Genomic DNA, 14029 nt, shown 5'->3' with positions numbered 1-14029 from the left:
TGAATCAACTCGGTAGTCGAGAGCACCACGTTGGTGCTCCCCATGACTCGATGCCCTACCTCACCCCAGCAAACAGGGGTCCTACACCTCTGACCATACAACATCTCAAACTGTGGTCGGTCGATACTATCATGATAACTATTGTTATATGAAAACTCTGCTAGTGGGAGGTATTTATCCCAACTCTCTCCGAAGTCCAATACACATGCCCGCAACATATCCTCGAGCGTCTGAATCGTCCACTCACTCTGGCCGTCTGTCTGGGGGTCGTAGGCAGTGCTAAAGTGCAACTGTGTGCCTAGTTCCTCGTGGAACTTCCTCCAGAACCTGGAGGTGAATCGAACATCGTGGTCAGAGATCACCGATACCGGCACTCCGTGCCTGACCACCACCTCCCGTACATAGATATCTGCTAATTTCTCTACAGAAATACTCTCGGAGATCGGAATAAAATGGGAACTCTTAGTCAATCTGTCCACAATGACCCATATGGCATCCACACCCCTCGCCGTCCTCGGTAACTTTGTGATGAAGTCCATGGTGATCTCTTCCCATTTTCCCATAGGAATGGGTAACGGCTGAACCTTGTCGTGAGGCCCCTGATGTTCGGTCTTGACCTTCCTGCAGGTTAAGCACTGCTCCACGAACCATGCAATCTCCCGCTTCATGCAGGGCCACCAGTAACTCAACCTCAGATCCCTATACATCTTCGTGGCCCTTGGGTGAAAAGAGAACTTGGATCTATGTGCCTCATCCAAGATCTTCTACCTCACACCCTCAGTTACCGGTACCCACACCTGGCCATACTGTCTCAGAAGACCTCGACTATCCCGAACAAACAAGGGAAATTGACCCCGAATCCTCTCTATCTTCTAGTTCTCTTTCTTCAAACCCTCCACCTGAGCCTCAAACAGACGTCCCCAAACAATGGAGAGATCATATCCAACAATGGAGAGATCACTATCATCCTCAAACAGACGTCCCAAATCGGAGCACCTGCCGTCTTGCGGCTCAAAGCATCAGCCACCACGTTGGCCTTCCCTGGATGGTATAAGATCTCGCAATCATAATCTTTCAGTACATCCAGCCACCTCCTCTGCTGCATGTTCCGGTTTTGCTGATCCATCAAATACTTCAAACTTTTGTGGTCAGTTATAGATGGTGCTCCGAACTCCGTACAAGTAATGGCTCCAGATTTTAAGGGCAAACACCACTGCTCCCAATTCCAGGTCGTGACTGGGGTAGTTCGCCTCATGAGGCTTCAGTTGCCTCGAGGCATACGCGATCACATGCCCCCTCTGCATCAAAACAGCGCCTAACCCTGTGATAGACGCATCACAATACACCAGCAAATCATCCAACCCGTCGGGTAGCGCTAAAATCAGGGCCTAACATAACCTCTGTCTCAAGGTCTCTGCTGATCCGGCCCCCACCGAAATGTCACATTCTTTTTGGTCAAGCGGGTCAAAGGCACTGTAATCTTGGAGAAATCCTGAATGAATCTCCGATAGTACCCCACTAGACCCAAGAAGCTACGAATCTCATACCCATTCTTTGGTACTTCCCACTGCATCACTTCCTCAATCTTGGCTAGATCAACCAAAATACCCTCTTGGTTAATGACGTGCCCCAAAAACTGCACCTCTCGTAACCATAAATCACACTTCGACAACTTGGCATAAAGACTTTCCATCCTAATTGTATCCAATACCTCCCTCAGATGTTGCTCGTGTTGCTCCTTGGTCTTAGAATAGACCAAGATATCATCAATAAAAACGATCACTGACTGATCCAACATCGGCCTACACACACTGTTCATGAGGTCCATGAACGTTGTTGGGGCATTGGTGAGCCCAAATGACATCACCATAAACTCGTAGTGCCCATACCGGGTCCTGAAAGTTGTCTTCGGTATATCCTCATCCCAAATCCTCATCTGATGGTACCCCGACCGAGGATCAATCTTGGAAAACCAAGATGAGCCCTACAGCTGATCGAACAAATCATCGATCCTAGGGAGCGGCTAATGGTTTTCACCATTAGCTTGTTCAGTTGTCGATAATCAATACACATCCTGTGTGACCCGTCTTTCTTCTTCACGAACAGGATCGGTGCTCCCCACGGGGAAATGCTCGGACGAATAAACCCACGGTCTAGCAGGTCCTGAAGCTGCGTAGACAGCTCATCATCTCGGGAGGAGCAAGCTGGTACGGTGCCTTAGCTATCGGAGTGGTACCCAACACCAAATCAATTCGAAACTCTACTTGCCTCTTCGGAGGCACTCCTAGCAACTCCCCAGGAAAGACATCCCGAAAATTTTGTATAACCGGTACACTACCCAAATTTGTCAGGGTCTCAACCCTTGTATCCGAGATGTATACTAAAAATCCCTAACAACCCTGATGGAGAAGTATCCTAGCCCTCGCAGCTGAACAATGGGTTGGCCACTGTGAGGCCCTCTCCCCATGAATAACTAGTTCTCCCCGACTTGGGGTTCGAACTCTAACCAACTTGTGCCCACAATCAATCATGGCCCCATTGGCCCCCAACCAGTCCATCCTGAGGATCACCTTCAGCCCTCGCAATGGTATAGGAACCAGATGTACACGGAACCTCTCCCCAAACACATTCAGGACACAGTCCCGATATACCCTCGCAACACTCACGGTGCGGTCATCCGCAATCTCAACCTTAAGTGGGGAATCCAAAGTTCCCGAAGCATCCCAGAACTTCTTGCTAAGTGAAAGAGATATAAACGATCGGGTAGCTCCCGATTCGAAAAGAACATGAGCTGACATACCATTGACCAAAAAGGTCCCTATAAAGGAGCACATATAAACACATAAGCAATACAAATCAATATCAAGCAGGAAAATAAAATATGTACGGGCCACGACGTTTGGCGCTGCCCGAGCCTCCTCGGTAGTCAACTGAAATGCGCGACTCTTCACCGCAGGAGTATCCGCCTTAGTGGGGTGGCCATCAGTGATCCTCATTGTGGCGGGCACAGGTACCGCCACCGCTCCTCCTCCTCGTTGCAACCTCGGACAGTCGGCCTTTTTATGGCCAGTCTGCTTGCAGTGGAAACAAATCAAGCCCTTATTGGGGCAATCCCTGCTCATGTGGCCCGTCTGACCACATGTATAACATACTGGACCAAACACCCGGCAAACCCCACCATGCGATCTCCCACATTTGGCACACCGTCCACGGCCCTGCTGGCCCCTACCATAAGAATCCGAGGTCTTAGGATTTTTAGCCTGACCTACCGCTATCTGAACCTGCTCTGGCTTCCGCTTGGTGCGAAGCTCCAACTCCATTTCCCACTCACGGGCCTTCTCCACCATCTCATTCAGGGTTTTGCACCCTGTAAAGCTAACGAACTCATGGATGTCATACTCAACATGGAATGATACCTCGTCCTCCAGATATCCTCATCCGTAGCATACTGCGGGATCAACAATGCTCATTCCTGAAACTTGGCGGAGATCTCTGCCACAGTCTTAGTGGTCTGCTGGAACTCCTGGCACTCCCTTACTAATTGTAGCACCTCAATAGATGGTGCAAACTCCAGATCAAAGCGTCTGACAAACTCCGCCCATGTCATCTCAGCCACACCGACTGCTCCCACCTGGATAGTCACCTCCTCCCACCAATCCCTGGCTCGGTCCCTCAACATACACGAGGCAACCCCACCTTTGCCGCATCAGGGCAAAAGCTCGTGCGCTGGGAATTCTCCATGTTTGCCACCCAGCATCGACTGGCTATGGGGACCCTGACCCCGAAGAACTCAGGCGCTCTACACGCCTTGAAATCCCTGAACGAGGGAGTTCGGGCCCCGACCTGGCCCGCAAGAATCTTGGCTCGGGAATACGTGAGCCGCTACTCCATAATCTCCATCATCCCTTCCTTGATTGTCCTAAAAATCATTTGGGCAGCATCAATGATGCCCCTCGTAACCTCGGCTGCAATAAGCTCGAGCAGCCTCTCGTCAATGGGCTCGGTACTATCGCCCGACCCAGATTCGGATCGTGATCCTGATCCTGATCCCCCTGCTCCATGTCGTGTCACCGCCATTCTGATCTAAAATACCATAAGACAGAATGATCAAGTATCCAAAAAGGGGACCCTCCCACACCGGTTCTCCTTAGAGCTTCCAGATCTAACACCAGTTTGGGTACATGTCCTGTGCTTCCAGTAGTACGGGCCCAATACTACCTTCCATACCTACATGTACCTTCCCCAAGGCTCTACCTGATAATTCTAATTCGTCCCAGAACAAAACATATCTCACGGGCTACTACATAACTCAAATCCTAGGTTGTCCTAAGATTTGCTCAATCCCTTCAAACCAAAACTCAAATCAATCCTAATAGGTTTCCTTATGCATGCAAATTATACACAGAACAGGATCAAATAGACTTTCGAATAATAGACTCTACCCTCAGACGACCACAACCAGACAGGGAGCAGGAAATAAGGCCAAATCAATCATTCTAAGGCTATAAGATCCTAACCGTATACAACTTTTAAAGCATACACATAGCAAAATCCATCCGTAAATCATAATCCAAATATCAGTATAACATGGCCAACATATTAGGGAACTACTTACTTGAGCTCGGCCGATTACGCGCATTACACTCTCCCATTTTTCCATTTTAAGAAGTTTTTAACTTTTGGTTTTTTTGAAAACAATTTTACCATTTCCTTAATTTGAGTCCCGACACACCCGAGAGTGTGCCTGAATCCCTAAAACCAAGACTCTGATACCAACTTGTAACAACCCAAATTTCCAATAAAATTTTTCATTTTTAAATAACAAAATCATTTTCAATAAACATGATGTACCAATCACAATTGTTTTCAAAATCCACAACATCAAATATTTTATTCATATATCAGAGTGTCCCCTAATAAAACCGTCGGAGAGTGCATGTCGCGCCATCAAGTCTTGCCCTTGCCCTTAGGCTCGGAAGTACCTGAAACAATCAACAAACTGTAAGCTAATGCTTAGTGAGTTCCCCAGAGCATACCCCACACAATCCACATAATCACATAATCCAAATTAGCTATAACAACTACATAAACCACATAAGCCATGAATACAAATACATAAGGATGCCATGGAAACCCTCCAAGGTCTTGTACCGAGTGTTACTGGAACCCCCACGTGGTCTTAACTACCTGCCATGGGAACCCCCACATTGTCTTCACTAACTGCCATGGGAACCCCCACATGGTCTTTACTAACATACCACTGGAACCCCCACGTGGTCTTAACTACATGCCATGGGAACCCCCATATGGTCTTAGCTAACCAAAGAAATATCATACAAGATCAACATGCAAACATACTAGGATGCCATGGAAACCCTCCAAGGACTTATACCAAATGCCATGGGAACCCCCACATGGTCTTAATCTACTACCACGGGAACCCCCCGGGGTCTTCCATAAAAATTTTATACCAACATATCACATAATCCACTAAAAATCGACATATCATATAATGGGCCGACCTTGGTGCCTTAGACCCATTGGTATGGTGAGAAGACTCACCTATCAAAAATGCTGAACTGATAAGATAAGTCCCAACTCGAAGCTCCAACTCAACTGTCTACAACCATCAAGTGACTAACTTTGTCAAAATCCCAAAATACCAAAAATACCCTCAAAGTCAGACTTGGTCAACCATGGTAAAAGTCAAGGTCAACAATCAAGGTCAACTTTCCATATTGACCAACTCGTCGAGTCCCTTCAGTGTTCAACAAATCGGGAAAAGCCCTAGCCAATTTGCCGAGTTACCTTATCAACTCGCCGAGTTCACTCTGCATCCAGAAGACGGGGAAACCTTATTCAACTCGTCGAGTTGTCGGGGCAACTCGTCGATTTTTCCCTGTCTTAGCATATTCAGTCCCTTCCAGTTGAATCTAAAGCCCCAAACTACAGATCCAGTCCCCTAGGGTTAAGATACCATGTAAAGTAGCTAACTTTACATCCATGCAAGGCATCAGAGGGATAAAAACACTTTAAACAAGCTTATCAAGGGACTTACAGCATTGAGGAGAGCCAAGACTTGATAAAGTTGGCAACTTTAAGTCCATAAAGGCCCTGAGATATCCAGATATGGAGCCATACTATAATAACATGCTCAAATCCAAGAATAGTCCAAAACTAGGCTAATAATGGGCATAAACTTCCATAGAAGAAGATCTAAGCAATAAAAGGCCAAGGTTTTTACTTTATACCTTAATGTAGCTGCAATACTGGAGGAAATCCCGTATCTACTGCCTTCTACTCAATCTAACCTCTTCAAGCTTCAAGTTCCTTTCAAAAGAGCACCAAAAGTCACTCTCCAAGCTCTCACACACAATGAGAGGAAATGGGTGAACTAGGGTTTCTATGGGTGATGGAGGCGATAAGGGAGACTACTAATGAGGCTTAAGGCCTTTAAATAGGGTACAAGCCCTAAAATTTCAGGTTTTCCTTTCCAGCGTCTACTCGTCGAGTTAGGGCCTTCTAATTCGTTGAGTAGACCCTTCATCCCGCGTACATAATGATCCCTACTCGACAAGTTAGAGCTCCCCAACTCGTCGAGTCCCAGTGCAAAACCCTAAATATTTAGATAAATAAATGATACCTGGAACAAGCGTTACAGTATGTGATCCATAATTTATTAGTTTGTTTATGTTGCTAAAATTCTCTAAGAACAATATCCATGGTGGAATATGATGGTGAAGTTTTTGTATGTCATGTTTTCGTTGCTTTGTGTTCTAATATTCGTTACAACCCAACATTGATATCAAAGCCAATGTTTTAGTATTTTAGCACATTCTCTCTCTCTTTCTCTCTCTCTCTCTCTCTCTCTCTCTCTCTCTCTATATATATATATATATATATATATATATATATATATATATATATATATATATATATATATATATTAAAAGTGGTAGGTTTATGAAGAGTAACCAGATGAGTCGGTTACTGTTCATCGGCTTCTGGCTTATTTTTGGCGTCACCTATATTTGTTCCCTCTACACCGCCTCTTTCAACCTTCCACAATATGTAACACTCCAAAAATCATAAAAACTTTAAATATTAAAAAACAGCCATTAACCATCATTGTTTACAAAAAGAACCATTGTTTCAAACTAAAGTCATATCAGAGTGTCCCAAAAATCAATGTCATGAAAATACGAAGATGTGCACGATCAGGCCTTCGTTTTCCCACGATTCTCTGAAGTACCTGAAACAATAAACTAAAACTTTAAGCCAAAGCTTAGTGATTTCCCCCAAAGTACCATCACACAACATAATAAACAAAGCATGAAAATATGTGCCTTCGACCGCCGCGCAAGGCGTACAACCTATATGGACTGCTCTATGGGCTTTCGGCCTGACTGGACCACCTCACAGGGCCTAGAGCCTATCCAGACCACCCCGGGTGTGCTGGCCTTCAGCACAAAGCAGGACCACGTCAACCCAACCACAATTTTTCGATATATGTAACAAACACACATAAACACTGAACCAACAAATATAGATAACCACGTAGATCTACTACTCAATCAGATACTAGCATAACACTATCCTATAACCAGGATAAATAATCTAGTGGGCAGGCATTTGTGCCTTCGACCCATGACTATAATAAGGAATACTCACCTCTCAGTCCGAACACAAGCTGAATAAATCTTTGCTTCGAAAACTGGCTCTACCCGACACCTATTATTCAAAATATTCCCTAACTTGAAATAATACCAAATTACCCAAAATACCCTTTGGTCAAGATTGGTCAAACATATATAACAACCCAGCCGAGTCAAACCATCCGAGTCGACCCAGCCTCGTAAGCGGGGAGTACACTGATGTACACGGGGCGTACTATGTTTGACTGAGGAGTCGGAGCATAGACCGTGTACGCACAACGTACCATTTGGTACGCCCAGCATACGCATCTGGTCATCCAACCAACTCATAACCAACTCATAAAGTGCTTAATACATCAATAATTTTCATCCAAAACCAGATCCAAGTCCCAAATTTTTTCCTTGACCATAAACTTTCCAACTTTATGGTTTAGCATGGCCATTAAGTGCTGAACACAAAAAAACCCCAACATCTTAAGCCATTAAGACAACCAAACTCATGCATGGGGAAGAACCAAGAGCTAATATCATATTTTTATCACTCCAACTACTATAAAACATTCAAAAAGGACAACTCATTGGGTCTATGGTAGCTCATACCCAAAAGGACAAAGAATATGGGGCTAATAAGCATAAACTTTGAACATAAGCAAGATGTAGAGATAGGATCATCAAGTTCAGAACTTTATACCTCACAATGAAGCTTGCAGGTGAGGTATTCCTGGATCTATAAGGCCTTGATCTTCCAAGTTGGTGCTTCTATATTCACCTTGCTTCAAAGGCACCACAAACACACACTTTTGAGCTCAAAGGAACACACAAATGAGATTAAGGTTTCAATGGACGAAATGAGGATTGGATGCTGGTGAGGAAGTGAACATTTTAGAGTTAATGATGTTTATATAGGATCCAAACCCTAAAAATTAGGATTTCTGGCTAAGGCATTGTTAACGTTACCGTATGCGATCACGTTAAATATGACAGAAAGCACTAACGGGACGTTATCTTGCGAGGGCCCTAACCGGGTCTCAGTCTTAGCCCATACAGGCCAACGCCAAGATAAAAACGCACTTTCCCCCACGAGGAAGAATATTTCTCGTGGTCCTCTCATTCTCTCATGACCAATCAGGTCGTGACAAAGAGCCTGATGACGCCCAGAACTGACGTCACATGGCTGTTAGACGTCGTGATCGCACTTCTCCCAGTAGGAAAGTGCCACGTCTCACTCCCACATGGGGAGAGTCACCCCATTCCTCTAGCAACAGGTATAAAAGGAACCCTTCCTGGCCAAGGAAGGGGATCATCTTCTTCCATATACAACTTTTACCCTAATCTCTAAAAAAAGCTAACTTGATCGTCGGAGTGATGTCCGGGGAGAACCCCCAGCCGTTCTCTAACGACTCGTCTGTGTTGTGTATCCAGGAAACCTTCCAAGATTAACTCGCCATCGAACGATCAATTCCCTGGAGACCATGTCACAACATTTGGCGCCATCCGGACGTATCCTAAGAGTGATACAGCCAGTAGACGACGTTGGTTCTCTGTAAAAGGGGGATCCAAGCCCAACAACAACCGGGACGGTAGAAGAAGATCTATTTAGAACACCGGTGATAGTCAATGAGGAACATCACCATGAGTGTAGAACACAGGCCCAATCCAGATGCTAATGGCGCAGGTCCCGCCAATTACGACAAAAATAGCAGAGCCAATACTCAAGAGCAATTTCCGGCAACCATCATCGGAAAGTTCGCTGCCTCAAATAGCGATAACACATCTCGATTTGCTGCAGGAACCTCCGTATGATGGCCACGAGGTACTCACTATATCTAAATCACGCAAGAGAAATGCAACTCACCAAATGGAAGATGAGAAGAGGTACTCTCGAGAAATCTACTCAATATCACTTTTTCGAGTAGCGATCCCAGGCCGTTGAACTGGGATCCACGAGATCCACTCTTCATATCTGGATTCATTCGCCATACAAAAATCCATCGAATATACATCGACAATGGCAGTTGCTCCGACATACTCTACGAGCATTGCTTCAGGCAACTACCGGACTAATGGAAGGAGGGGCTACGACCCCCAACCGGAGGACCATTGGTGGGGTTCACCAATCATAGCTTGTGGCCATAGGGCACCATCCGGATTCCCTTAACGTTGGTTAGTCATGATGAAAGGGACAGAATCACAAGAACAATCGAATTCTCTGTGATTCGGTTTCCATTAGAACACAATATTCTGCTCGGACGATCAGCAATCTCCCTACTACAGTTCGTACCATCGACGATACACGGCATAGTTAAATTTAGCACACGCCAGGGATCAGTAACAATTATTGACGCAAACACCAGGGCGCAACACTGCCATCAGATCATAGCTGCTCCTGAGTTGGTGCGAGCTCCAAAAAAGTCGAAGGAGGATTGTCCCACTGAACAACACCATGTAAACGCATAATACCCAGAGCAGCTTGTGCGAATTGGCACTCACCTATCAAGCGAGACCAAGGCATGACTAGTAGCGCTCCTGAAGCAATATTCCGCTATTTTTGCCTGGAAGCCAACAGATGTGAAGGGCGTAGACTGATAGGTCATATAGCACAGTCTCAACATCACACCTGGAAGAAATCATGTCATACAAAAGAAGAGGGGCCAGGCAGAAGACCAGAACACGACTATAAATGTAGAAGTAGCCGATCTAGTGAGCGCCGACATACTTAGGGAGGTAATGTTCCCGAAATGGATAGCAACCCCTGTTATGGTAAAGAAAGCTAATGGGTCATGGTGAATGTGCATTGACTACTCAGACCTTAATAATGGCTGCCAGAGGATCATTACCCCCTCCCGGAGATAGATCAGAAAGTCCTAACACTCGAAGGGTTCCAGTTCAAAGGTTTCCTTGATGCGTACAAAGGTTATCATCAAGTATAGATGAAACGAGAGGACGAGGCAAAAACAGCTTTTTACACCAAGAAGGGCACTTTCTGCTACCGGAAAATGCGGTTTGGACTCAAAAACGCGGGTGCTACATATCAGAGGCTAATGGATAAGATATTCGCTGATCAGATTGGTAGGAACATCGAGGTCTACGTTGATGATATGGTAATCAAGAGCCGAAACCAAGAAACATTACTCCATGATGTGGAAGAAACTCTTAAAATGCTAGCTAAAGCGTAGATGAGATTAAACGCAACCAAGTGTACTTTCGGTCTAGAGGAAGGTCAAGTCTTTGGGTATTAGATATCCAAGGAAGGGATTCTGCCAACCCCATCGAAATCCAAGAGTTCCTCGAGTCGAAAACTCCCCACAACCTCAAGGGTGTGCAAGAGATCAACGGTCGGCTAACAGCATTGGGAAGAATCATTTCCAAATCAACAGAAGAGGCGCTTCTTTTGTAACAAACCCTCAAAGGGTGCTTAGATAAAAAACAGTTCAAATGGACAGAAAGGGCACATGAAGCATTACAACGACTGAAAGATGCCTTACACGAACTATCGGCCCTCATTTGCACGCTACCAGGGGAGACACGACTGATGTATTTAGCAGCTTTGAAAAAAGCTATCTCCTTCGTGTTGGTGGTGGAGAGGGATGGTAAACGGATCCCTATCCACTTTGTGAGTAGGGCCTTGCAAGGGCCAGAGGTTAATTACCAAGCCTTAGAGAAACTGGTCCTCGCCCTGGTATACGTTGCCAGGCGGCTACGACAATATTTTCAAGCCCATAAGGTGGATGTTTTAACCAGTTACTCGATAAAGCAAGTTCTGCTAAGGCCAGAAAAGTCTGGACGCCTGGCCAAGTGGCCCATAGAATTAGGCGAACACGATATCAATTATCATCCCCAGAATAGCATCAAGGCCCAGACCCTCGCAGATTTCCTAGTCGAAATTTCAGAGACTATCAGGGGAGTACCGACGACAATCTCTATCGATCCATTGGAGCCTGAAGCCGACAAAGAGCTTTGGAAATTGTACACCGACGGCGTAGCAAGTAAGGAAGGCTCAGGCGCAGGCCTGATCCTTCAAAGCCCTAAAGGTGAAGAAATCACTTGCGCACTGCGATTCGATTTCCAAGTATCTAATAACGAGGCAGAGTATGAAGCACTCCTTGCAGCCCTGAGGTTGGCAAAGGAGGTTGGTGCCAAGCAATTAGCAGCTCTCAGTGATTTGTTACTCATCACAAACCAGATAAACGGAACATATGAAGCCAAAGATCCAAGGATGCAGAAATATCTAGATGCAGTCCACAGCTTAACCAGCACATTCATAAACTTTTCAATAAAGCAAATTTCCCGTGAAGAGAATGCGAAGGCGGATGCTCTCAGCAAGCTAGCCTCAACTTCCTATGATCACCTAACAAAGAAAGTGTTAGTCGAAGTGCTCCCAGAGAGAAGCATTGATAACCAATAGGTTAATACATTATCGACTATCCCAGAATGGACCAAACCATACGTCGATTACTTACGCCATGGCATAATCCCGGACGACCCAGAAGAAGCGAGAAAAGTCAAGGTCAGGGCGTCACATTTCGCAATCAGAGACAACCAATTGTATTGAAGAGGTTATTTAAGCCCATTGCTAAAGTGCATCTCTAAGACAGAAGGACATACGCTCCTGGAGGAAAATCATTCCGGAGACGCGGCAGCACACGAAGGCGCTCGAGCGCTCACAGGCAAAATACTCCGCCTAGGATTATATTGGCCAGGCGTATACAACGAGGCAACAGCCCTAACCAAGAAATGTAAAGAATTCCAGACATTCGCTCCTTTCCAGAATCAACCGGACATGCCAATGACCAGCATCACCAGCCCCTAGCTCTTCCATCAATGGGGGATTGACATAGTGGGACCATTCCCAGCGGCCCAGGGGGTGTGAAATTCTTGTTAGTTGCTGTGGATTATTTTACAAAGTGGATAGAGGCGGAACCACTGGCCACCGTCACGGGAAAGCAAATCATAAAGTTCATGACCAAAAATATCTTGGCTCGCTTTGGTACACCCAGAGTTCTCATAAGTGACAATGGCACACAATTTGAAGGGAGCCCCTTCAAGGTGTGGTGTGAAAACAAGAAAATTCACCGCCGGTTCACGTCTGTGGCGCACCCTCAGGCTAATGGACAAACTGAGATATCAAACAAAACCATAGTCAATGGTTTGAAGAAAAGGTTACTCAGATCAAAGTCTGCCTGGGTGGACGAGCTCCCGACAGTGTTGTGGTCATATCGTACCACTGCAAGGTCAATCACGGAGGAAATGCCATTCAGCTTTACCTATGGGACGGAAGCAGTCCTCCCATTGGAAATAGTAGTTTGCTCACTGCGAACAGAGAGGTTCGAGGAAACAGCCAATGAGGCAGGGCGACGCCAGGACTTAGACATGCTAGATGAAAAATGCGAGGCTGCACAGATGCGCCAAACATTGTACAAATCGCGTAACGACAACTATTACAACCGCCAAGTCCGGGTTCAAAATTTCAAAGTTGGAGAATGGGTGTTAAGGAAAAACGAGTCCAACCATGCCGAGCCATTAGGAAAACTCAGAGTCACTTGGGAGGGACCGTACAAAATTGTGGAAGACCATAAGAATGGCGGTTACGTATTAGAAGCCCAGGACGGGCGTGCAATCCCAAGAACTTGGAATGCGCAGAGCCTGCGCCATTTGTATTCTTAAACGAGTGTCAAAGATAAATTAAATATTGGAAAAGGCATTGTTTATTAGTTTTTGAATGTAAATTTAATCAGTAAGAATTAGTTTACCATTTCCAGTCTTATGACACTCCAACAATAAATGAATTAGAAAAAAGAGAAAGAGCAATTCAGATGCTCCTTACTTTCAAGTTTTGAAAAACAAAATGACGAGGTTGTGTACATTTACCTTGTGACAACAAGGATTGATCATCCAACGGTACATGAGCGAAATCGTTACAAGGAGGCAGCCAAGGGGTTTACATGAAAAAAAAGGTTCATAACCTTTCCCCCAAAAACATGTTCATCACTCACATTATAGCAAACGTTCCCAAAAAGAAACTTACAAAAGAACATGTAACATAAGTGTAGAAGAGTCATAACCTTCCACTAATGAGAAAATCACAACTAGGTGAGCCTCAAGATGACGATCTTGGCTACACCTAGGGTCTTTAAGCAGAAAATTAGAACATATTTCTCAAAGACCAGCATGAGTAAAGCACAAAGAGTTCACAAGTAAAAGGACCCAGACCAGGGATTTAAGCAAGCCTTGCATAAATACTACGTGATGGCCAACATAAACCATTCACAGAGAAATCAAATGAATGAATATATACAATAACAAGAAACATTCACATTCATGAAATAAAGGCAAACATTGTTAGACGCCGGACTCCCGGACTTTTAGGTTGCCAC

At 45.2% G+C, this 14029-nt stretch overlaps 1 protein-coding gene across 1 annotated transcript; it reads left to right on the top strand.

Moving 5' to 3' along the window:
* The first annotated feature begins 11187 nt into the window (after positions 1–11187).
* Positions 11188–12060, top strand: LOC145131504 (uncharacterized). Its single transcript, XM_079066180.1, has one exon. It carries the CDS (start codon positions 11188–11190, stop codon positions 12058–12060), a length of 873 nt encoding a protein of 290 aa, XP_078922306.1.
* Positions 12061–14029: the final 1969 nt, after the last annotated feature.

Source organism: Lactuca virosa, chromosome 8, assembly GCF_052849685.1.
Source record: "Lactuca virosa cultivar CGN04683 chromosome 8, Lactuca_virosa_CGN04683_v6, whole genome shotgun sequence".
Classification (NCBI taxonomy): domain Eukaryota; kingdom Viridiplantae; phylum Streptophyta; class Magnoliopsida; order Asterales; family Asteraceae; genus Lactuca; species Lactuca virosa.
The sequence above is the reverse complement of the archived record's forward strand: the minus strand, read 5'-3'. Positions and strand labels throughout refer to the sequence as shown.